The sequence below is a fragment of the Microcebus murinus genome, chromosome 10 (genome assembly GCF_040939455.1).
Source record: "Microcebus murinus isolate Inina chromosome 10, M.murinus_Inina_mat1.0, whole genome shotgun sequence".
NCBI lineage: Eukaryota > Metazoa > Chordata > Mammalia > Primates > Cheirogaleidae > Microcebus > Microcebus murinus.
In genome coordinates this window covers 87,411,256-87,438,627 of record NC_134113.1, presented here as the reverse complement: position 1 = coordinate 87,438,627, position 27,372 = coordinate 87,411,256, and the positions used below count along the sequence as shown (strand labels likewise).

The 27,372-nt window shown below is 35.1% G+C and overlaps 1 protein-coding gene across 1 annotated transcript in view; it reads right to left on the bottom strand.

Annotated features, from left to right (window-relative positions):
* Positions 1-15,792: 15,792 nt before the first annotated feature.
* Positions 15,793-27,372, bottom strand: part of RERG (RAS like estrogen regulated growth inhibitor) — a 121,064-nt gene continuing 109,484 nt past the window's right edge. Inside the window, exons 4-5 of the mRNA XM_012775832.2 lie at positions 18,967-19,040; positions 15,793-17,524 (exon numbers count right to left, since the gene is read on the bottom strand). Coding sequence (XP_012631286.1) covers positions 17,117-17,524; positions 18,967-19,040 — 482 coding nt within the window. The 3' untranslated portion in view covers positions 15,793-17,116. The remainder of the gene's footprint in view (positions 17,525-18,966; positions 19,041-27,372) is intronic.

The window sequence follows — 27,372 nt, the reverse complement described above, 5'->3', positions numbered from 1 at the left end:
TTGCTGCAAATCTCCCGTTTTTAGGAAAAACTGCCTTAAAGTTTCAGTTTGATTGTGTGGCACTTAGCATTAGTGACTCCATTCTGGTTTGATCTGGTCTTTTGGGGCCTGTTGTAGGAGGCCAGTCCAAGACAACAGCCCCCCCCCCCCATAAACTTTGTTCAACAGAGGAAAAAGAAGAAAGGGGACTTTAAAAATTATTGTTCTAGATTATGTGTTCACTTCAAGATGTTAAGAAATATAATGAAGAGGTTATTATCTTGAACTTAGGTTTTAGTATGAAACTGTTCATTTGATATATTCAAGTCAGACCACATGGATCGCAGCTGCAGTAAGGCTGTACAAAAGGTCCACATGCTGTGATAGAAAAAGGTCACAAAACGGCAGGTATTGAGATAGAAAGACAAATGAGAGAGAGAAAGAGGGAAAGAAAAGAGAATGCAAGAAAGGAAAAGAAAAAGTGGATGTGAATAAAGAAAGGGAGGGAAGCTTTAAGACAACCTAGTTATTTCAAAATTCTGACTGAGGTGGAACCCCGCAATATGAATTGTTTGTGTCCAAATTTGGCTACTCAGAGTTCACATTTAAAGCCACATTTTGGGCAAGACCACAGGTCAATTTGCTAACCTCAGATTTTAAAAGTCTTAACAACTAGTTTATTTGGGATCTCATGGAAACAAATGACTAGCTTTACTAACTGGACAGTTTTAAGCTGGTAGTTTTTGGCTACGTGTAGTTACAGCTAGAATCAGGGATCAAAACCAAGCCTTGAATGTGACTGAGTAGATGCAGAGATGTTCAATAACAAGTGACAGTTTCATCTTGGACAACGATCACTGTTTGCATGCTCTTTAAATTTAAATTATGGCTTTGTCATTGGGCCATAATGCTAGTTTTGATATGTTGTTCCTTCCCCTCCTCCCCACTGTTTTCTGCAAACAATAGCAATCTTCATGCAGAGACTGATCTCATATCCAGATACCGTGTTTCCCCCAAAATAAGACCCACCCATAAAATAAGCCCTAGCAGGATTTCTAAGCATATGTGCAATATAAGCCCTACCCCCCAAATCAAAACAAGGCGTGATTCCCACAATTAAGTAAAGGATGATCTGGGCCAAGAGACAAAAACATAAAGCACCACAATGCAACTCTAAAAGTAATTATTATAAACCTAACAATCTGTGAGTACAAAGAAGGAAAAGGAAAAAAGTCAGGGAAAGGGTCATTGAAAAGATGATATTCCAGCTGTATCTTTAAGATTAGGTAGTTTATTTTTAATTCCTTCTATGGCTTATTTTTCTTGCCTAAAGGGGTTATGCATGTAGGCACAGGTTATTGGGCAAACACTAAAAACAGTCCCCCGTAATCTGGTAAAAGATAACCACACTAGCCTTTTAGTCCCTTTCAATCTTCTTTTCTCTTTATGTATAGTTTTTACTTGAGATTTATCTGTATAATTTATATTTCATATCTTTTTTAAAATGTCATAAACACTTTCCCATGTTTTTAAAAGGTCTTTCAATAATATTGCAATGTCTATATTAAATTTATTTACCTGTATTATAATTTTTTAACATTTTTAAATTATTTCTTTTTTTTGAGACAGTCTCACTCTGTTGCCCTGAGTAGAGTGCTGTGGTGTCAGCCTCACTCACAGCAACTTCAAACTCCTGGGCTCAAGTGATCCTCCTGCCTCAGCCTCCTGAGTAGCTGGGACTACAGGCACATGCCACCATGCCTGGCTAATTTTTCTATTTTTAGTAGAGACGGGGTCTCGCTCTTGCTGAGGCTGGTCTCATATTCCTGACCTCAAGCCATTCTCTTGTGTCAGTCTCCCAAAGTGCTAGGATTATAGACATGAGCCACCACACACATAATTTTTTAACAAATCCCTTATTATTGAATATGTAAGTGGCTTCCTTTTTTGTTTGTTTGGGTTTTGTTATGAGAATTACCAGTGCAATTAATACATTTGGTAGTAATTATTTGCTGCATTATTTTATTTCCTTAAAATAGTTTTCTAGAAATAGACTCTTGATTAGAAAAACTTGATGCTATAATAAAGAGGCAGATACAGAAATACCAAGTGTTCTAGGCACAGGTAACAGAATGATCAAAGGCAGGCTATTTCCCTGCTCATGAAAATAGCTGTGAAAAAATAAACTTCCTCTAGAAAGATGACTTTGAATGTAGAGATGATTTTCCACCTGGGTCCTATGTTAATATGTGAATATAGAGCCTTCTATGTATGAAAAAAGTAAAAGCAGGAGTCTGCAAGCATGTTATAAATGATATTGTGAATCTCTGAATATAGCATTTGACGGAGATAAGATATCTCAGAATGGGGGAAAGAGGAAATTTACAGCTAGTCTAGCTATGCAGAGTTGTGAACTATAAGTAAAATGGGATTTTAAGACAATGATGAGCAAATGCGGGAAGCTGCCATTGCATAATTTGCTAACAGGGAGGATGCAGATAGCTAAACAGAGTACACAGAGGCTCTGATTAAAAAACCCCCAAAAGAAAGATCTAGCAATGAGGTCACTGGACAAATAAAATTCATCAAGAAAATCTTTAAAGGAGATTATTTTTCCAGAGGTGAAATAAATAGTGGAAATGGAAGGGGATATATGAACTGGAACAGCCCAAGAAGGGGGCCTTGAAGCAATTTCTTTAGATTAGAACAGAGAGATCACAGGAAGCTTGAGAAGAATTTCTAGAGTGCTTTTAAAGGGACCTGAGCTTGGCTGCTGAGTGACATGAACCACTTAAAATACAATAGAGGTATAATAGGGGTGTCCCTTCATAGGTCAGGAAATACCAATATGCCCCAGTCTATCCATAAAAAAAATGGATAGTTGAGAGTCCTTACTCTTAGCTGATAATAGTGGCAATATGAGGAAAATACCAGCACAGGCTGTGTTCTTTCCACCTCTCACCACTGGATGAGAGCCACAGCCAAGAGAAACACATCTACTAGCAAGCACACTAAACCTTCCATGTGGAGCTCCGTTTTGTTTGCTTCAATGGTTTGAAACAAAACAAAACAAAACTTATAGTGCTAAGTGCCTATTCTCCTGGAATTAGAACTATTCTTTCTTGGAGGGAAACAATTGCATGCTACCTAGGTGAGGCTGACCTTTTTCTCCAACCGGAAGGGTTGACAGCAAGAATGGTCTTGAACAACTAGAGTACTCAACTTTCTGGAGAATGGTTTAAGGACAGGCCTAATACCCAAATTAGAATAATCAAAGTCTGTGGGGCTTTTTCAGGAGAAAATAGCATCAAAAATTCTCTCGTTCCCCTGGGTTGACCAGTAGCTGGATTTTTTTCTTTTCTTATTTTGTGAACAGAAAAAGAAGAATCTTGATGTGTTTTAAAAATCCCTGGATCTATCCATGCCTGAAGCCATGATCCTTGGTCTTCCCAATCAGATTTAAGCCAGACTGGATACTTTCCATCAGCTATGACTGAAAATTTACAGACTAATACAGATCATGTGTTCTTGTGTGCCACAGAAATGAGTTTGTCAAAGAAAAGGCAGTATTTATTTGGACGACTTTGCAGTGAAGGGAGAAAGTAAAATATATTTCTCTCTTGAGCCATGAGGCTCAAATTCCTGAAAATTCTCAGAAGAACTTGCCCTGGACAAGTTCAGGACCATATGTAATGTAAATAAAGGTAGCGTTATTGATTTTTAAAGCCAGCTTTATTATAATGGATATCTTATATACAATATCTTATATACAATGAATATAGAATAATAGCATAGTAGTACTACACAATAGTAATAGTATATATATCTATATACTATTTCTTGCTAGAAATTTTTATATTTCTCTCTTTTCTGCCCTTCCAATAAAGTGGTTGTAAATTTGTTTTGCATTATTGCATACTAATAATTATTGAGTCTAAGCCTCTTTCCAAATCTTTAAGACTTGCTAGATTTCATGACTTTGTGTTTTCCATGCTTAGATCCAAGGTCCTTCTAAAGTTGCAGAATAATTCAGCTGCCTGAGATGGAAAAAGCTTTAGGTAACCTTTGCAATTATTTCCCCATGTCTTCCCCAATACTGGTTTTTAAAAAAAATCTCTACTTTTCCACTAACAACTTTTAGACTATAGCACAAATGACTGACCTCTGGAGACATGATTGGACCACCACCCTTCTCATAAGTTCTGGGTGCTTCGTTTTTTCTCTTGTTTCTCTTTCTACTCTTGTTCTGACATCAGTGAGGCTGTTTGGTAGTTTATCTATCTGCAGGCTGCTAGGAGAAGCTTGGGGTTCTTGCCTTGGGGACATCAGAAATTTATATATCTACCCCCTACCCCTCAAGCCTTAGATGTATTTCTGCTCAATTTAAGTGAGGACATCCCATTAAAGGAATCTGAAAAATTGATGTCAAGGTTATTTAAAGGAATCCCGGTTCTAGAATGCAAAAGAACAAGATGATTAGGAAGATTTTGGTATTCAGGTGAGTGATGGTGGCCTAAGTTCCTTATGCCATCTTAATTAAACAGGTGTTATTATAAAATTGAAAGTCAGAAGCTGCCTTTTAAACTTGGTTTTGTCTCATCTCCAGGAGCTGTACAAATTACCCAGGTACTTTGGTCAAAGCTCTTATAACTCTTAAGAACCCTGGAGAACCCTTCTCAGTAATGTGAAGATCTTGCATATCCCTCTGGAGGGTGGTGGAAAACTGAAATAATTTAGGAATAATTTCCTTCCCCTCAAAATTCATAGAGTCTTCATAAAATAGGTATTTGATATATTTGATATAGGTTTCTTGCTCTGTCTCTTTGGCCCTACTGCAGAAGTTGGCATACTTTGATATACATACTCACCTAGGGAGCTTGTTACAACGCAGATTTATGGACTCCACTCTTATATATTCTGGTGTAGTGGGTCTGGAGTGGGTCCAGGATTGAAATTTTAAACAAGCTTTCCAGATGATTCTACTGAATGTGTCCCATGGGGTATATTTTGAGAAACATTGCCACAGGGAATAAAGGACTCAACTATGTGAGGACAGCGTGGGGATTCTACAGTCCTCCCAAGCTCACAGTAGAGATGGGATGTGATGTTCTATTGCTGTGCTCCCAAGAGGTTTTGACCAAGATTGTCCCAAGGGAAAGGGCCATTTACTTATGGATTCAGGTTTTTTTCCCCCATGATTTACCTTTGACTCTTCAGCAAGGACACGATTTGCAACATGGAGGAAACATCTGGCAGGTTGGCGGGCCAATGTGTAGCCCAGTTTTTAGCTAGGGAGAATTCAGATAGAGCAGTCTTGTTTGTGGGCTGGTGCCCAGTAACTACAGTTAGTGAGAAGAGTTGCCCTCTGTTTTAATTGCTCCTGTTTTATGGTCATGATCAGATCATTTATCAGCATCATATATTTGTCCAGCATAATCACTGTTCCCTACTCTGAGTTGTGATTTTAATAGAGTGTTTATAGCCAAGGTGGTAGCTAGAGACAGGATGTTGATTCACTGTCAATTTATTTCAACCGGGAAGATTACCAAAGCAGGATATCTCTTATTTTTTTTTTTTTGTGTGTGTGTGTGTGTGTGTGTGGTGTGTGTGTGTCATTGTCTGAGAAACTGGATGAATAGTGCTTTCCCTGCTTTCTCCCACCTATCCTTTGATGGTATGACTTTTCTTCCATAAAATCTTTTATTTGGTGCACTGATTGACTTGGGTGCCTGATATTTATTATTGTTAGGAATTAGAGTAATAGAGCTGAGCTAACAAACTAGAAACCTGCTTTTGCAAAAAGTCAAGATGGATGTGAAATGTCCCAGTCTTCCATAGAAAAGTTTGATATAGTTGTGTAACTAATTAAATCTCAATTTACATTAAACACCTTAATTTTTTCATGCTTCTATTTTTTCCCAAGTTCCAATAAAAGCTTTGGCTGGAAAAATTGATAAATGGAATTTTAAAATTTACAATGTAAGTAATATTATTTATCTTAAGGACAAAAGCAGATAACTAGATACTGGATACTAGTAACTGGATACCCCTTGTCTTAAGAGAGATGGAGAAGGACTAGCACATTTGCTGTGGGGTCTGAGTTTGTTATATGTTTGTGCTGCTGGCTTAAGTACTTCATAAATGAAAATGTAGCAATAGATAAGAGTTGCTCTTTGCAATATTTGCCCTGTTTTCAATGTGGCACTAAAAACGAGCAGGTGGTAATCACTTTGTGCAGTAGATATAGTCTGGAAGATGTGTTTGCAAATTGAATTTTTGTAAAAAAGTAAATCACATGTTGAATTTTCTGGATGTAGGCAATTTTTAAGAAAAGTTCTATGGTAATTTTTAAAATGTAAAGTTAGGAATTCCTTTTATAAATTCAGATTCTAATGTTTCCACTTAAGAACTATATGGTATGTTGGGGCCAGGATAATGTAACCCAGCCATCAGGAAACCTGCATTCCAATCCCATTGCTGTTTCATTATTTTGCTATAGAATTGAGAGGACAGCATCAGATGGTTTCTAAGAATACTTTCACTTCTAAAATTCCAAGGTTCCAATTTCAAATTTTTAGTCACTGGGTTTGTTCAAAATAAAAAAGATTAACACTCAATAGATGGTAAAATGTTTTAAAGTCACACCATCCAATATAGCAGCCATCTAGCCACATGTAGCTATTGAGCACTTGAAATATGGTTGGTCAAAATTGGGAAGTGCTATAAGTGTAAAGTATACACTAGATTTCAAAGATTTTATACCAAAAAAATTGTGGAATATTGCATAAATTAATAGTTTTTATATTGGTTATATGTTATAATGATAATATCTTGGATATATGAGGTTAAATAAAAAATCAAGTAAATTCCATGTGTTTCCTTTTTACTTCAAATGTAAACATTTTAACTTTTAATGAATTAAATATAAGTAATTAATAATAATATGGTAAATAATCTAATAATTAGAACACTTTAACTTCCACATGGCTTGCATCATATTTTTATTGGGCAGCACTAAGGACAGTATATCCTACAAAGGAACCTTCCTGAATTGTGGAGAACTCTTCATTACTGGTGTTATTCAAGAAAAGCCTTGATGATGTAGAAGATATTTTTTAAGGTAAGATTTGAAAGCATGATTTCTCGAAGAATAGTTCACAGAAGGCTAGCCCTGTGAGATGCACCCTCATATTCAAGTAAGTTTAGGCAACACTGTGCATCTCTGAATCACAATACTCATTAGCGTAGCAAAAGCTTGAAGAAGTCATACTGTAATGAAATCTGCTTTATTTGAGTTAATCTACTGTTTCCCAAAATTGTTTGAAAAAGAATCCTTTTTTATTTATTTTTATTTATTTTATTTTATTTTTTTTGAGACAGAGTCTCACTTTGTTGCCCAGGCTAGAGTGAGTGCCGTGGCGTCAGCCTGGCTCACTGCAACCTCAATCTCCGGGGCTCAGCGATCCTCCTGCCTCAGCCTCCCGAGTAGCTGGGACTACAGGCATGCACCACCATGCCCGGCTAGTTTTTTGTATATATATTTTTAGTTGGTCAATTAATTTATTTCTATTTTTGGTAGAGACGGGGTCTCGCTCAGGCTGGTTTCGAACTCCTGACCTTGAGCAATCCGCCCGCCTCGGCCTCTCAAAGTGCTAGGATTACAGGCGTGAGCCACCACGCCCGGCCTTTTTTTTTTTTTAATTTTTTTTTATTTTTTAATGATACCTAGTAGCAGTCTATAGACTCAAGAAAATCACTTTTGGAAATGCTGTGAATTAGAAGATAATCACTAAGTCCCTTTTGTCTGTTGTATGCTTATAGGCAATTTCCAGGAACTCATCCTAGGGGTTAGGTGTACTTGCTTTTCTGTGTATGTATGCTTCTTTTCTAAAAATTCTTCCCCTATTCTATGTAAAAATTCTTCCCCTATTCTATGTAAAATATCTATGTAAAAACCTTCAGTTTTCTAGGCTATTTGAAATATCACCAGTTAGATGTGTTTGGTTATCAACCATCCACTTGAAAAAACTCCTAATTTGCCCTACTCCCAAAGAAGCTATATAGTCAAGGGTTCAAGGATGGACTACCAGAATGTGCGGGAGAGATATGCTAGGTGAGGGATGCTAAAAAGATATTTGCCCTTTTTGAAATGTTGTGTTTAATGTATTCCACAGCAGGAAAAATGCTATGTTATGGGTTAAATAGGCTACTATGGACAAGCTGGGAGCCTAAATATGACTTATAATTTGTTTTCCAGAGAAATTGCCTTAAGCATTCCAGAAAGCCAATTTATAAGCAAATGTTAGGAGTATAAATTGTACATTAGACACTACCAGTTTACAGATTGACTCAGAACCTCAGGGAATAAAGTAATCAATGTCCTGTTATTTCTTTCAATGCACTATCTTGCTTTTTGCAATAAGTGCTTTGCTTCTCCAAACAGCCAGAAGATGGAGTGAATGATAGGACAAAAGTTTTTATGACAACGTTTACAGGATCTCATAAATCATAAAGTAACATCAAGAAGTCCTCATCAAGAATTTCCCTAGATACCAATGAGGTTTTTTTTTTCTTAAAAATACTCCCACACAAAATAAGCCAAATTATTTTAATTTCTCATAAAACATTTACAGAGTAGATGGACACGAACATATACACAGACGGCCTAAACCTAAAAAGCCTGAAACACCCATTTGTAGCTTTTTAAGGAAAAATAAAATGTTTTTTGGATTCACAAGGAATAAAATGACACATTCACTTGCAATAGGTCTCTATTGATTGACTGGACATACTTCAGGCCAGGAAGCCCGAAGTGGGAGAAGAATGGAAAAATTTAAATGAAACTATTATTTTAAATTATAATATTGATACTTTAAGACCAGAAAAGATGCAAAATGTAAACTATGCTGAGATGTTGACCATTTGTTTTAAGTAGGTTTCAGAAAAGGTTTCTTTGACTTGGTTTGAATGCTCAAATGAAAGATATGTTTCTTTTTCTAATCTGCATTACTGAATTATAATTTACATACAGTAAGCAAACCAATTTTAATCTTACAATTTGATGAGTTTTAACAGATGTATATAGTCATTTAACCACTACTACAATCATGATGTAGGATATTTCCGTTAGCCCAGAGAGTTCCTTTGGGCCCCTCCAGAGCCCATTCCTGCCTGCTGCCTGCAGATTCTGCTTTTAATATAGTTTTTCTTTTTCTAGAATTTTGTATAAATGAAATCTTATCTTAAGATAGTATCTTGGTTTGGCTTTTTTTCTTTTACTTAGCATAATGCTTTGATGTTCATCCAGTAGTTTGTTCTTCTTTTATTAATAGTATTTCATGGAAGAGATATACCACAATATGTCTATCCATTCACCCACGATGGTAAGTTAAGTTGCGGCCAGTTTTTGGCCATTATGAATAAAACTGCTGTAAACATCAACAGACAGGTCTTTATGTGGACATATTTTCATTTCTCTCGGTACATATTTAGGAATAGGATTGCTGGGTTGTGTGTGAACTATATGTTTCAGTTTATAATTAACTTCCAAACTGTTTTCCAAAGTGACTGTTCCATTTTCCATTCCTGTCGGCAACGTATGAGAGTTCTAGAAGGCAGGCATCTTCACCGACTTGTATATTGCCAGTCTTTCTGAATTTTAGCCATTATAATGGGTGTGTACCGATAATACACAGTTTATACACAGGTTTTAATTTACATGACCTTAATGTCTAATGATGTTAAGCATGTTTTTGTGTATTATCTTCCATTTGCAAATCTTTTAGTGAATTATCTATTCAAAACTTTTGCTCAATTTTTTAGCTGGATTGTCATATTGGGTTTTAAGAATTCTTTATGTATTCTAGAAATAAGTTCTTTGTAAAATATGTTTTCCATGTATTTTCTCCTAGTTGGGCCTGCTGTTGCATTTTCTTAATGTCTTTTAAAAGAATAAACTTTTAATTTTGCTCTTAATTTGTGTTCTTTGTAAAAAATTGCTACCTAAGCCAAGATCACAAAGATTTTCTCTTATGTTTTCTTGTGAAAGTATTACAGTTTTAGCTGTTACCTGTAGGTCAATGATCCATTCAGAATTAACTTTTGTATACAGTGTGAGTATGGGCTTAGGTTTATTTATTTGTTTATTTTACATGTAGATCTTCAATTATTCTAGCACCATTTGTTGAAGAGAATATTGTTCTTCCATTGATTTATCTTGGTACATTTGTCAAAAATCAATGGATCATATAAGTATTATTCTATTTTTTATCTTTCCAATCTGTCTCATAGATCTATGTATCTAACCTTACATCAATAACAGGCTCTCTTGACTAGTGTAACTTTATGATAAATATTAAAATCGGAGATATAAGTTCTCTTTGGTTTTCTTCTTTTCAAAAATAGTTTTGGCTAGTCTAGATCCTTTGCATTTCAGTATCAGTTTTAGAATTAACTTTCAATTTTACAAAATAGTCTGCTGGGATTTTGATTGGGATTTTGTTGAATGTATAAATCAAACGGGAGAAAACTGACATCCTCACAATATTGAGTCTTCCAAACCATGAACACAGTACATCTCTCAATGAATTTAGATCTTTAATTTCTGTAGGCAATACTTTATAGTTTTCAGGGTATAGGTCTTGGACATACTTTGTAAAATTCATTCTTAAATATAATGTGTTTATTAATGTTATTATTAATAGATTTTAAAAATCATTTTCCAATTGTATGTTGCCAGTATGTAGGAATGAAATTGATCTTTGGATACTAACTTTATACATCTGATATTGCTATATTCATTTATTAATTCCAGTAGCTTTTTAAAAAAAGATTTCTTAAGATCATCTGTATAAATGATCATGTCATCAGCAAATAAAAACAATTTATTTCTCCATTCCCTTGATTTATTGCACTGTTTAGAACATCCACTATAAAGTTTAATAGAAGCAGTCTTATTCCATACTCTATTAGGGAGAAAGTTTTCAGTCTTTCACCATTAAGGATGACATAAAAATTTTAAAGATGCCCTTTTTTGGAGTCAGGAAGATAGATCTCTTCTATTTCTAGTTTGGTGAGAGATTTTTTGTTTTATGAATTTTAAAATTATGAATTAGTATTAAATTTTATCAAATTATTTTTATGAATCAATTGAGATTATAAGGTTCTTAATCTGTTAAAATTGTGAGTCACACTGATTGATTTTTTGAATGTTCATCTAACCTTGCAATTCCTGGGATAAATCCCCTTTGGTTGATATATTTTCCTTTGCGTGCATGAGTGTGTGTATTGCGAGTGTGTGTGTGTGTTTCATTATTGAAACTTTGATAAGAATTATTGTGTTTATGTTCAAAAGGATTATTAGTCTGTAGTTTTCTTATAATGTTGTTTTTCTGGTTTTCGTATCAGAGTAATGCTGGTATCCATATAATATGTTGGATTGGACATTTTTCCTTCTCTAATAAGAGATGTTAATACATTCAGCTTTTCTCTAAACACGGCTTTAGCTGTATCCACAAATTATGATATTTGTTTCCATTTTCATTCTGTTCAAAACATTTTCTCTCAATTGATATCCTCTTTAATCCATGGATTATTTAGAACTGTGTTGTTTAATTTCCAAATATTTGTTTCTTTTTTCCCAATTATGTTTTTGTTAACTATCTGTACCTTAATTCTGTTAAAGTCAGAAAACTTTCTCCAAATTCTTTTAACTTTACTGCAACTTACATTATGGTTCAATATGGTCTAGCTTGATGAATGTTATGTGTACACCTGAAAAGAAAAAGTACTCTGCTTTTTTTCAGTTGAGTGTTCTGTAAATGTCAGTTAGGTCAAGTTGGTTGATAGTGTGGTTTATGTCTTCTAGAACTTTGCTAATTTTTTGTGTACTAGTTGTATCAATTGCTGTGAAATAAGACTTGAAATATCCAACTATAATTATATATTACTATTTGTCTATCATTTCATTTCTGTCAATTTTATTTATTTATTTTGAAGCTGTGTTATTAGGTCCATATATTTAGAACTGTTACATGTTTTTGTGTCGACCTCTTTATCTTTATGAAAGGTCTTCGTTCCTGTAAATTTCCTTATTCTAAATTCTATCTTGTCCAATATTAATATGACCACTCCAACTTTATTTTGTTTATATAATATATATTTCAGATTGTTGTATTTTTAATCTATCTGTATCTTTTTATTTAATATGAATTTCTTGTAGACAGTGTGTATGTGGTTCTTGTTTTATCAAATCAGAAAATCTGTGATTTTCAACTGTAGTGTTTAAACCACTTACATTTAATGTATTTATAGATATAATTGTTTTGCGTTTTGTTCAATCTGTTCTATGTTCTTTTATTCATCTGTTTCTGTATTTTCTAGGATAATTGAGTATTTGTTATTTTATTTTATATACACTGTTGGCTTATTAGCTACCTCTCTTTTAGTTTTAAGTTATTGCACTAAGGTTTATAATATACACATTTAACTTATCACTGCCCATCTTCAAATAATATTATGATACTTTACAAATAGTTTCAGAAACTTAAAATCTATTGTTGTCCTTCGTGTTAATATCATTATATATTTTACTTTTATATATGTTATAACCCAATAATACATTGCTCAAGTCAGTTATCATTTAAGGTGATAAAAAATTTTAAAAATGCCTTTTGTATTAATCCAGGTAGGGATCATTTCCAGTGCTATTCATTCTTTGTATAGATCTACATTTCCATCTAGATGTTTTTCTTCTGCCTAAAAACTGTCCTTTAACTTTTCTGGCAATATAGATCTGATGGTGGTAAATTCTCCTAGATTATTTATCATAGGAAATAGTGTATGTTTTAGCTTTATTATTGAAAGATATTTTTACTTGTTAAAGAATTGTAAGTTGACTTTTTTTTCTTTCAATAATTTAAATATGTCACTGCAATATCGTCTGGCTTGCATAATTGTGGAAGGAAAGTTGATTATCATCTTTGTCTTTGCTCACTGTACATAATGTGTCTTTTTCCCCATTGGCTGCTTTTAAAATTTTCTCTTTATCACTACTTTTCAGTAATTTGATCTTGATGTATCTTGATTTTTCCCTTTGGTTTTTACCCCTTGAGGTCTTTTGAGTTTCTTGGATTTGGGGGTTTATTTTTCAACTACTATCTGTTGAATTTTGTGTGTGTGTGTCCACCATTACTCTCCTCTACTTCTCAGAGTCGAATTATATATGTATAAGTCACATTGCTTGGTTTTAACCTAGAGATCCTTATGATGTGTTCATTTTTGTGTTTTTAGTCTTTTTCCCTCTTTTCTTCATTGGAATAGTTTTTCTTGCTATATCATCAAGCTGACTGGTCAGTTCTTCAGGGTCTAATCTGATTTTAAACCTACACAGTGTATTACTTTTCCAGATATTGTATTTCCTATCTCTAGAAATTACCTTTGGGACTGGTTTATAACTTTCATTTCTGTCCTTACTATGTTTATGTCTTGGTCTACCTTTTGAACATCTAGAGCATAAATATAGCTGTTTTAATTTCCTTGTTTGCTAGGCTAGCATTTGTCATTTCTTTGTTTCTGTTGACTGATTTTTACCCTATTTATGGGTCATGTTTTCCTATTTCATTGTGTGTATAGTAATTTTGACTGGATGGCAGTCATGGTAATTTTTATCTTGTTGGATGAAGGATTTTGTTGTATACTTTTGTATAGTGTATTGGATTTTTCTAGTACAAAACAAGTTACTTGGACTCAGATTGATCAAGTTAAGATTTACTTTTAAGATTTATCATATACTTACTTTTAAGGTTTAGCATATACTTAGCATCCTAGTCTAGGGCTAATTTAGACTCAAAACTAACACAATGTTCCTCTAATGTCTTGTGTATTAATTAACACAATGTCCTTGTAAGATCCTGTGTATTACTTGTATATCACGAGGTCTCTTCAGTGTGACTGGAGGGCATACAGACTATTCCCAGCCCTGTGTATGCTCCCTCAAATTTTGACTTACTGCTTTTCCATGCTTCTTACTCCACTGTTGGGTAGTTTCCTCTCACCACGTACTGATCTATACTCAGGCAAAGACTTCTGCAGATCTCTGGAGCTTTCTCTCTGTGAAGTTCTCTTTTTCCAGGCATTCTGTCCCATGGATTCTTATCAATTTGGCCTCCCCAAAGTCTGATTTTTGTATCTTCAACTCAATGAAACCACCAGGCTCTGTTTGGGTATTTCCTTGTATTGCTTCTTGGAACCTGCCACTTGGCAGTAAGCTGGTACTTCCATATGGTTTTGGGGTTTATCATTCCTTTCCCATTTCCTCAGGGATCATAGTACAACATTGCTTCGTATTCAATGTCGGAAAATCACAGTTCCATATAATTTGTCTGCTTGCTTCTTGTTTGCTATGTAAGAGTAAATCCGGTCCCCATCATAATATCATGGCCAGATGAATGACATGTTTTTAACACTAAAAATAAAACCCTATCCCTACTCTTCACAAAATAAATCTTGCTTCATTGGCATTCATAAAAATGAAACTCAGCTTCTAAACAAGTAGTATTAACTTGTTTATAACCTTCATTTGTGAAGAAGCCTGAGGCATGAGAGAAATAACTAATTTATATTTGTGAAATCTCATGTTCTTCTGTAATTACCAGCTGGAACTTATGTCAGTGGTTCTTTAATATTTAACAGGCCTGGATTTGTATTCATATGTCTAGGATAGTTGCTGGTATTGGAGACTGTGGATTTAACTTCTATAGTTTTTAACTAAAGAATAACACCCATGTATTTCACTATGTCTTCTTAACAGCTTGCTTTTAATAGGAACTGGCTGAACTATATTTCCAAGCACAGATATGAGAGAATGAAAAAGACTCTTATTCTAGAAGATAACAAAGTTTCAAAAACAATTTTTCTCTTCTTCTATTTCCCTTACAATGTCTTATTGGGCATTACTAAAAATGAGTCACAGCTACATTTATAGACTTGGTCATTTAATAGGAAGCTCCTTACAGGAATATGAATTTTTGCTATTTTTCTTACCTTCTTCCCCTATATTCTTTTTCTTTCTTTTGATTCTTCCCTTCTGTTATCCTTCCCTTTTCCCTCTAAAAACGATACATGTGGCTCTTGAAGTTACTTTCAGTTACCACACTCACTATCACCTTTCATGTCTCTAAATTTTTGTTCCCTGCTATTTCCTTTGCCTAGAGTATTTTTACCCTTTCTTTCTTAGATAGCTCTCATATATTCTTGGAGGCTCAGGTCGGACACTATCAAATGGACTAACTTATATCAAGTTGTGTGATATATATATATATATATATATATATATATATATATATATATGTAATGAGTGGATAAGAGCATAAATGAAGCAAATCTTTGCTAAATTATCTGCTTTGATGTCTTCATCCCTACAGCTCAAGGAGAAGAACTATTCAGTGGATAATAATCTGGGATCTAGAGTCTGACTCTTTGACTCTTAGGGTTCAAATCCTGGTTCTACCCTCTAAATAGTTGTGCAAACTTAGCTAACCTACTTCCCCCCTTCAGTATCTTCATCTCTAAGATTATGATCATAGCACTACTCTTATATAGAGTTAGTGTGAAGATTTGATGAGATAATACATAAAGTGCATAAAATAGCACCTAAGCACTCTCAAAATAGCAGCAATTATTATCAACAGGAGCTAATTTTTCATATCAGTTCACTGATTCTTCCTTCATGCCTGCAATTCAATTGTCCCCTCAAGTCTCTCCTCAAATGATCAACTTTTCATGTAATCACAAGAAAGACTGCCCAAATGTGACAGAATGAAAAAACTATGCTTTTTATTATAGTCACAGAAAATAAAGTCAGTTACACCAAGTTGTCCAAATGCACTGGTGAATTAAAGCCTCCAACTTTTACAAATTTTTATACATATATCTATGCATTTATAAATACATACATATGTAAAAGATACATATTTTCTACTAAAATAAAGTGCCCAAATCTTGATATATGGGGGCTTCATAGGGAGAAAAAAAAATCATAAAGTTTTATCAGTTACAGACTGTACTTTCACAATACAAGAATCTGTTTTATACACATTTACTCAGGTATAATGACCTTTAATCACCACTTTTTTTCTGAATTCTCCTAAGTGAGTTAGTTTATCCAAAATATTAAAAGAAGTCATGTGGCCAGCTTATAATGAAGCAGAGGGTAATTTTTCTGACTATGCCTGGCACAAAGCCTTTGCTTTCCAATAGAGGGGTATTTAAGCTCTTTTCTTACTTTTCCTGTGTTTTGGACTGTTGTTTCTCTGCTAAGGTGATAAGCAGAGGGAGAAATGAATCAGACATCTATAATTCTAAATCCTCTACTTGCATTCAATAAAGTCAGGGTTTGGTGAAAAGATTTCTAATATTTTTACAGCACCCCAGGCTTAATAAGAAAAGGCCTAGTGGCATCTGAATTGTGTGTCCTGCTGCCTCTGTTATAATTAAATTCTTGTTTGAACCAAGGAAGAAAAATTAGGGTGGAATGAGCAATAGATCATTGAGTGAACCAACTTAAACTGAAATGAACTCTCTGCTACAGTGAACAACCTTAGTGAGAACATGCTTGAACTTAAGAACAAAATAAAAGGTTAAAGAAAAACTAGATGATTTAAGATAATTCAGAAAATCCTCACTTCAAATGAGAACTAGAGTTCTATTCCCTGTTCCAAGAGCTCAGCTACCCTTGCCGACTTTTTAGTGAATTTTCTGCTATCTTAGATTCTTAAGACAATCGTTTGTAGTTGCTGAGAAGAAATTGAATTTTAAAATGCTTTTGAAAAGAATTCAATCTATTTAAGCTTAAGATGAACCCAGCCATTGCAGAATGTCTTGTGATTACGTGTTCAAACTACATTAGAGTATATCTTATTCAAGCAGGAAAGGGAGAAGTTGTCAGCACTGAAACTGCATAAAACACTCTAAAACTTCCCAATATAGGGCAGGCTGAGAACAATGGGAAGCCCAGACATTTCCCAGAGTCAAGACCAAGGAAGGAAATGTATTAATTTTGGAAAGGGAAAAAAAGGGCAAAAAAGTGTTTCCAACCACCTGGCCTATCTCAGCAGGGCCTGCGCAGAAACCAGGCTGCCTAGCTACTGATTTTGGTGAGCATCTTGTTAATGGCTTGCTTGACGTGCGTGGTGGAGCTGCGCCGCCTCGTCTTGCCCTGCACCATCCTCCTCCGACGCACCTCTCGACACAACTCGTAGAATATCTCTGTGATATTCCCTTCCCCGGTGCAGGCGGAACACTCGTAGAAAGCACACGCCAATTCCGTGGCCAGCTTCTCCCCTTCTTCTGTACTAACTTGTCTGGAGTGGTCCAAGTCGGCTTTGTTTCCAACCAAGATGAGAGTCACATTTTTGGGCTTTTTGATCTCATCTAGGATGTTCTTCAGTGGCAGCACTTCCTCAAAACTCCCTCGGTCGGTAATGTCATAGACCAGCACAAAGCCTTCCCCCCACCGCATGTGTCCTTCCTTCTGAATGGTGTCTTCCTGTTGGCAAAGAAAAAATGGCGGTCAGGAGACCCGGAAGTAATCACAATGGATAGGCGCTGCTCATGCTAGCAGTAGCAATCCCTTACTTTCTGTTCTTTATATCCAAAATCGGCAGAAGGCCTTGGTAGTCTGCCTGTACTGGCTTACTTTCTCAGTTTGAAATAGAAGCATTACACATATCAAGGTATTTCAGGGAACTGAAAATTTTCTAATTTCATAGACTTTAACTTTTTCTTGCCACACCATTAAATCTGTCATTACAAGGAGTATTAAGAAATTATAATCTGAATAGAGCATATCGCCTTTGACTTTTCATCAAAATTAAGAAATTCACAAATTGATAACCGACAAGTAGTCCTTACTTACCCTGCTTACTTAGGTATCAGAATGAGAGCCAAAATTTAACAAGATGCCTTGTAGGTTTATTTATTTGGTTTCTTTGTCTGTTTTAATCTCCTCTTTCCTCAGATTACAGACAGCCCCAAGGGACAGAAAAACAATGACAAACTGTATAGAATCCAATTTCAAGCTAAGGATTTTGGCTTTTTTTTTTCGTATCCCTATACCTCAAAAATGTTAGGTAGTATTAATAAAGACAGCAACTCATTTGAAGTGATCCTCAAAGGAGTGCTCACTCCTTCATAGGAAGGTAGCATGTAGGATTTGAAAAAGCATCGCTTTCACAGGTTCAAATGACTTCTGGAGGCTGACACTTCCCTGCTGCCTCTCTCTTCAAAAGCAGTACTCGATGAAGGTCAGGGAATAAGGAGGCGGGAGTGATGGAAAAGTGTATCATTCATTACAGAAATATTTCTTGGATTACACACTTTAATTCAAGTCTTCTTGGGGTCACAGGTCATTGATAAAGCACCATGAAAACCTTTGGTTTCCTAACTGTCATTCCAGTGGTCATTTCTATATGTGGAAACTAAACCTGTCTATGGACCCTCTTGCAATCTCAGAACTGACTGACTTCAAAGCAAATTTACACAGCAAATATTATAGGAGAGATTCCAGAAATAAAGTATTCCAAAACAAACAATACATCTCTCTCTTAAAGATTCACCTTACCCAGAAGCATATTAGAGGCTGTGAGAATTCTTTTGCTAAAGATACCTGTTTAAGCATTTTAAATCGCATTTGACCATGAAAACCTATTAATATTTTACTATACCACAAAATATAAGGGAGAGAGTCTCACCTAGATGATACGTGAATATTGCAGAATTTTCAAAACCCTCTTGAAGCACTGGGTAGTTTGCATAAGGATGCATACATAGACTGTTACAAATATGTTAACATAAAAATGTCTACGTAATTAGAGAAAAAAGATTTTAGGCATGCAAAAGTTGAAAGAAAAATGCCTCAATTTTTTTCATATTATGTACGTCTCATTTTTACTTGATCCAGAAAATATTTTAGCTGAACTTCTTATTTACCTGACCAGCAGTATCTAGTATCTCCATGGAAACAGCTTCATCATCAATGGTTGCTTGGTGTCGGTAGGTTGATTCTAAGGGAATGAGCAAAGAAGGCAAAAAGGTTTAAGTTGGTCTTTAAAATTAGAAATTGGGCATAGGGGAAGTATTTCTGTTTTTGTAGCAGAAGGTTTGGTGTAGTCTAGGAAAGAGAAGTTGGATAGGCAAGAGTGTGGAATCTTTGTACTGATAGAACTCCTGTAAGAAACAAGTTCTAATTTGGGAGCCACCAACTTTCAAAGTATAGGATAGGGGAGATCTCTCTGCCTCTTTGCTCCTCTGTCCTTTACCCATAAGACTCCATCTTATTTTCCTGTGAGGCCAGCCACCTGGTGTTCTTTTCCTTCTAAAATGTACCCTGCACAATCCAAAATGAGAAAGTAGTTCCCCCAAGGTGCATTCTGCCTCAATACACCTAAAAATTCAGTTTCTGGAAATCACTATTCCTAATAAGATAACATGCAAACTGGAGCAACTAATTCCCTTCCAAACCTTCATCCTGGAAATGTAATAGGCATTTTAGGGAGGTGGAGGAATCTTACCCAACGATGTGAAACTATGAGAAAGTCTTGGGGACAGTAAAAGGTGGTTGGATCCCAGTGTTTGGAGCAGTAACCCAAAGCAGAGGAAGGCTGGGCAGCATGGAGGGGAGATGGAACATGCAGAGTCTGCTCATTCCTGTGGCCTCCACAAAGCATAAAAATGGCAGCTACTCAGTGCCAGCTGGAAGTTGGAGGGTCAGTAGCAGAGGGGTCCCCAGGCCACATGGTGGTGATGAGAAGAGAGCAGGGGCAAGAAGACTGAGGAACCCTGACTATGCCCCTCATTACATAAAATGGAAACCAGAGGTCAAAAAATAAGTGCCATCTGGTGTTGCTCTGTGTGAGAACTAGAACAACTGAAGTGAGGAACTGAGTGAATGAATGACTGAGCTGATGAGGGGCAGGTTGAGGACTCTCCCAGAGGTATCAGTAAATTATTAGAAAAAAAAAACTACAAAAGTAAAATTTAATAAGGTATATAGATAATAGAACTAGAGATGTTATTATTCTTTATAAAATGAGCCTCAGATGAGAGAATAAAATACAGAGAAGTGGAAACATCTGAGATTGTAATGACTGAGAATTTCTTCAGATGAAAGACACTGAAAGACTTACAATCAAAAGAACTCACAGGAGACATGAAGAAAAACATCCCATATCTAAACCTATTACAGTGAAATTTAAGGCTATCAATGACAAAGAAAAATCTAATGGGATTTAGAGCAAAGAAAGCACATCACCTACAAAAAGACATTGACATTGGACTTGTTACCAGTGAAACCAAATTTATGATGTCCATGGTGTAAAATCTCATCAAAAGCAACCCAGAATTACAATTCTAGATAATTCCAATACACCAGGGTGAAGGTGAAGGACAAGACCAGAGGCAGGTTTGAGTGAACTAACATACAGCATCCATCCTAGATTTCTCCATTATCCTTATTCTGATACCAATAGTCAAATTGAAAACAAGATAATATTTGTCTTATTTTAGAAGATAATGAAATAAAAGAAAGACCAGAGAAAGTGAGCTAAGTTTTCAATGCAATAAATAGAAGAGGAAAAACAGAATCAATTCAAGAAGATATAAGGAAGGAAATAAAAGACAAAAACATCATGAAAAAACAAAATCAAAGCATGGTGCTTGAAAACATAAAAAAAAAAGATGGCAGAGAGGTAAAGATTTGACAATACTGACTAGTTAATTAAGAGAGAGAAGATGCAATTAAATAAAATATGGCATAAAAAAGGAATTGCACATTCTGCTGAAATAAAAATAAAATTATATTATGAACTTATATCAATAATTTCAAACCCTGATAAATAACTCTGGGAGAAAAATGCACAGACTGGTGCAACAAGAACCAGAGTACTTGATTATATCAATAACCATTAAATAAATTTGAATGCTAATTGTAGATCTCTCCCCACAATAAGAAGCAACTGCACCAAGGTAGCTTTATAGAAGATTTCTTTCAAATATTAAACAAGTTGTTCTACACAATAGAAAAAAGTATTTCTGCCCAATTCGTTTTATAGGAAATTATGCTGACTCCAAAAACAAGTGGTACAACAAGAGTAATGAGAAGAAAGCAAAATAAGAAAAACAAAATTGTAAGCTCATTTTATGTTTAAACATGGATTCAAAAATTTTAAATAAAAGATTGTCCAACTGAATCTAACAGTGTTATAACTACATTATGATAAAGTAGTTTATTTCATAAATGTAAATTGTGTTTAAAGTCTATAGGTTCAATTTAACACATTAATCAGCTGAGAGGAAAAATCTATAGAAGTACAGATTACTTCTATAAATGGTGAAAATATTTTTAGTATAGCTTACTACCTATTTATGATTTTCAAAAGAGTTTAGAAAACTGAGAATAGAAGGGATTCCTTAATATGATAAAGGCTGTATGTCAAAACCCCCACAGTATACATCTAATAATTGGAGACATTTTAGGCAAATTGCCTTTAAACTCAAAAACAAGAAAAATACATGCTATATAAAAATATAATCCAACATGGATTTCAAACTCCAAACAATACAATAAGATAGAAGAAGTAAGTAAGAGATGGAAGAATAGGAAAGGAACTTAAACATCATCAAGATTATGAAATTAAAAGTCAATACAGAATCACTAGCCACATTCTTTGTAGCAAAAGCTACCTAGGAAGTATACAAGAAAACAAGAAACTACTCCCAATAGCAGTAAAATAAATAATAATATTAGGGAGTAATAAAAAATGAGCAAAGGTGTCCAGTAGAAAACTTTATGAAAGAACATAAAGATTTGAATAAATAAAGTTTCCAAGAAAAATGGATAAGCAATACTTTTTATAAGATGTTAATTTCCCCCCAAATTAATCTTGAATTTAATACAATTCAAAATCTAGTTGGATTTTTTGAGGAACTCATCAAACTTAGCTAAAAATGGCGTAATGCAAAGTATATAATACTACCCCAAATAGTGTGATACTAATATCAGAATGGGAAAATTTACCAAGGCCTTAAAAATAGATTCACGTTTATGCAGAACTTGGCATATATCTGACATGACACCACAAACTACTTAGGGAAAGAATAAATTGTTCAGTCAATGGCACTGGGTTTAGAACCAGTAAGGGAAAATGTACTATTAAATAGAAGAAACGAAGGGGGACCCCTACAGTTTATGTTATAAAGAAATCCAGAGGGATTAAAGACGTGAATCCACCTAGATTTAAAAAAGTAAAACTTAAAGTTAAAAAAATAAAAAGTAAGAAAATACAAAGCCTCATGCACGCACAAAAAAGTGAGATTAAAAAATAAATGGGTTGACAACATTAAAATGAAGAGTTTTTGTGTGATAGGAATTAAGCTAAATACCGGAGAACATATTTGCAATATCATAAAGTAAAAGTTATTAATATCGAAGCTATAAAGGAACTTTTAGAAATTAAAAATAAAAAGATGAGTGGAAAGAAAAGAAACATGGGCAAAGTATAGAAAAGGGAAATTCACGAAGAGGAAGCCCTAATAGCTAAAACACGTATAAAATGATGCTCTACCTGGCGAACTACCAGAGGGAAGCTGGTAAAATTATTTTATGAGCAAAAGATTGGCAAAAATAAGGCAGATAATATAAGGCCAGACTAGATTATGGGGAGTTTCTCCAAACCGGCAATGGGAGTGTAGACTGGTGTGGCATGTTGGAAGGCAACCTGCTATTCATATAGTATTCAACGTGTATGCACCCTAAGGATCAGCAGTGCCCTGTCAGGTATACGCCCCAGGAAAAACTTGGCCCAGGTTCTCACAGCACTGGGTTTCAGCAACATCAGCATCACCTAGGACCTTGTTAGAAATGCAAATTCTCAGGCTCCACCTCAGGATTATTAATAGTCTCGGCTGGGCGCGGTGGCTCACGCCTGTAATCCTAGCACTCTGGGAGGCCGAGGTGGGCAGATTGCTCAAGGTCAGGAGTTCAAAACCAGCCTGAGCAAGACCCCGTCTCTACTAAAAATAGAAAGAAATTAATTGACCAACTAAAAAAATATATATATAGAAAAAATTAGCCAGGCATGGTGGTGCATGCCTGTAGTCCCAGCTACTCGGGAGGCTGAGGCAGGAGGATCGCTTGAGCCCAGGAGTTTGAGGTTGCTGTGAGTTAGGCTGATGCCATGGCACTCACTCTAGCCTGAGCAACAAAGTGAGACTCTGTCTCAAAAAACCCCCAAAAAACCAGTCTGCATTCTAACATGCTCTCCAGGTGATGCACAAAAAAGTTTGAGAACAACTGATTAAAAGGAATGGTTAACATAAGGAAAATTTTTGGAACAATTCTTATTCATATAGTAAGCAGTATTTGCTAGATATTATATATATATATATATATGAGAAAAGTGCTTTTCTGTGTATATATATATTTTAAATTTATATAAATTTTGTTGTGCTATATATTTATTATATTTCTAACCAACTGAATGTGGTATTTTTAAGACATGCATATTGCTGTATATACTTCTAGTTTCCTACACAGTATTCCTCAGCATGCCACATTTATCTTCCCAGTGATTAACACCTAAGTTGCCTCTAATGTGAACCACAGGCAAGGCATGTTGCTCAAGTATTTTCCAAAAAGTAAAAGTTAAATATGAGATTATGTTCCATATGTGTTAATAAGTATATTTTATGTTATTGTCATTCTCCTAGAACACGTAATGCATACATGGTGTATGCATAGTGATTCTCAATCCTAGAACATTCTATCCCCTCACTCTTTTATTTTAAATGGGAGATTATATGTATGATTTAATGCTCTAAGATACCATTTACAGTAACTGCTTGTTCTCCAAGTGTTCTCTCAATGATTTCCTTTTTTCATCTTCAGTGCCCCAGCTTGACAAGGAACAGACAGATGGCATCACACATGCTACAGATCCACGCCCTTTTGGTTTCTCCCCCTACTGTTCTTTACTGTCCTTTGTGCCGACTTCCCTTTTAAGAAGACTGGCATGAGCCCTGGAGCCTGGAAAACAGAGTTCTGGGCTCTATTCCATGTCTTTGCACCAAAAGTTGTCTGGGAGACAGGGACATTTTTCTCTGTTGCTTCCATGATAAATAGGGTATGTATTTCAACCACAGAAGGCCACAGTAGGGGAGAGATGGAATATAATAAAAATTATATGAGGTTGTGTGATTCTCTGCCTATTTGTTAACTGAAACAAAAAGGATGAAATGCAGGAAATGATGGAATGTCTGCCCCAGACACAGCAGCGGGTGGTAGCAGTGATTTCATCTAAGCCGAATACTGGTTTCATGCCATTTGGAGCATTTTTTCTTTAAGCTTTTCTCTCTCTCATTAGGAACCCATTTTCTCTACACGTAAAACAGTGAAAATATTGCCCACAGAGGCAAAATGTTGCACGTCTATGTGCTAGCTTTTCCAGAGTTGATTCTAAAATATATACTAGTTACTTTTTGGAATTAGACTCTACTATTCATTTTAAAACACAAAAGAAATTGCATATGTGTTTGATTGGTGGCAAATACTTTTGATTTTGTTCATACTGACAGAAAATGATCATTTGGGTCTTTTTGTAAAGGGTAGGGACATGACTGGGAAATACTTCTAAATGAATCAAAATGTTATATACTGAAAGATAAATATTAGTTTCAAAATGGAATTAGGTGTATTAAAAGTTATATTTGAATTTCACTGTGTAGGAGAGATACATGCCTTAAAACCTGCCTTCAGTAACATTTTAATAAATAGAAGTATATTTTTGTATATTATATGTGTAGTTGATGCTGAAAGGGATATTGTGTGTGGTTAACTCTTTCACTAATTTAGTTTTTTTCCAAGTTTCAACACATTGGTGTGGACACTTGGGCCAGCACAATAACAACAGCCGTTAGTAATGTTGATTTATGCTAGAATGGAAATTGCACTGACTTACGCTCTATTGCTGGTCTGACCACAAACTGGCCATATAATCTTGGATAAATTTCCTTCTTTGGCCCTGCTTCCTTATTTGTCCAATGATGATTTCCAAGTTCCCTGCAGTGCCTACATTGAATAGTTCTGTGAGTTGGTTAAGCCCTTCTGGTTTAGTATCCAGCTGAGAGAATTTTTTCTGGGTGTGTCTCTGTCTTTGTATGAGCCTTTCCAAGCAGAGGCAAGAAAGCAGGCAAGAAGAAACCATCACAGAATCAAAGCACCCCTGCATCTAGTGTCTCTGACTCCTGCCCTCACTCTTGCCTGAGGCTTTACTAAGCAGTTTCAAACACAGTGCTTGGTGCCTCTGAGGGACCAGTAGTAGCAGTGATAGGGGCTCTCTCCTCCTCTCCAAATACCTACGACACACACTCACAGGCACACACATATACACACAATCACACACAATCTAAGTCTTTGTCTGTATTCTCTGCTATGACCAGTGTTCTTATAGGATAACAGGATTCTTAGAGGTAGGGCTTCAGTTCTTGGTTTGGATCCCATCAGAACATGGATCCTCTTGTTCTACAGCCAGAACATTGCTGCCACCACCATCAGGGGGTATTCTGGGTTAGATGGTCCAAGTCCCAAATCGTATGGGCTTCCATAGTGGTTTTCAAATGTGTTCCACAGACCAGGACTAGCAGCTTACAAAGATTTCACTGGTCCAAGTGAAATGAGAAAATTTCAAATGAAACTAAAATTGTTCATTGTAAAGGGTTGAACTTCTCTCTTAGACCATATCCTTCAAAAAGCATTTGGATGTTAAAACAATTCCCTTCTTTTATGAAATGCAAGTGCAAGTAGCATGTTGGTATAGGTCATCTTCTGCCCGTTGCTTGCATCCCTAATTGAATTCTGAAGGTAGTCCCTCTCTATAAAAAAACAAAAGTAAAACAAAACCAAAAAACAGATGAAACAGTGGGCCTGAAATCTAAAAATCTAGAGATCACCTGCTATTAGAGAGGAAGAATTTTCTTCATAGAATTATTTCAATGCAGTAAATAGTCCAATTTTGTTAATATGTGGAATGGTGTCCATAATTTTCAGCTTCTCATGGAGCAACAAATCTTTTCCAGGTTGAAAAAAAAGGTCCCATGTTTCTGATGAAGGTACTGAATTCAGAATTCAAGACTGCTTTTTGTAAATGCTTTTTGAAAGTATCTATCTCTTTTGGTGATGGTTTTGAAACTTTTTGTTAAAGGAGGAACATATTCAACAAACTTAAGCCCAGGAAATGCTAATTTTGTTTGAATCAAATGGATTGGAAACCCCCATAGGCTAGAACACCAGTGACTTCTAGCATATGCACACACACACACACACACACACACACACACACACACACACACATCCAGTCTCCAGTGGGAGACAGTTAATGAAGCCCTCACCTGGGAATGAGTCATATTATCTGTTACTCCTGAAGTCTGATGAAAGTGCTTGTTGCTTAGCAGCTGCAGTCCTCTTTGAGCAATACAGTACAAGGTCACTCAATAAAGTTTCATTATTCTTAGTGAAGGAAGCTTGCATTATAGATAACTGACGCAGCCGGATTTCGATTAATAACAGTTGTTTCTCAGAATGAATAAATCGAAAGGAAAAATGGTTCAACTAAGACTCATTAAACATAATACCAATAGTTACTGGAACACATTCAGAGAGGATTCAAAAATTTTATGAGATCATTTTTTATAAGCTTCATCTTTCATCGAAATGTATGGGTGTAACAATACATAAAATTAGTTATTTTCCTACCTAACTCCCATAAATCATTAAGATTCTCTGTAAAGTTTGTATAAGTAGTAAAAATATAAGAGAAGAATTAAGTATTTATAAATCATTGTTTCTCTCACATAAATAAGTACTTAATTCTTCTCTTATGTGAGAGAAATAAGAATGATTTTTTAAAAAAAATCAGTTGCATTTTTAGATACAAATATGTCATCTTAAAATTAGTGTGGCTATATTTAAAAACATGTTGAAATATTTTGATGAGAAAAAACTAATTTATTTGAAAGCAAAAACATAGAAGAATAAATAATAAATGTGGAGACATGCTATTCTCCTAGATTTAAAAGGTGAATATTATAATAAAGATGTGAATCTTCAGTAATTTATAGTTCTAGTGCAACTCTTATCAAAATCATGTCATATTATGACAGAGTTTCTAAAATTGACCTGAAAGAATAAATAGGAGAGAGTAGCCAAGATAATTTTGTCAAAAGATTTTCTCTACTACACATCAAAATGTTCTATAGAGCATACAATTATCACAAAAGTATGCTACTGGTATTGGCTGTGAAATGCAAATCTGGAATTGTTGTAAATGGTTCAACATATGAAAA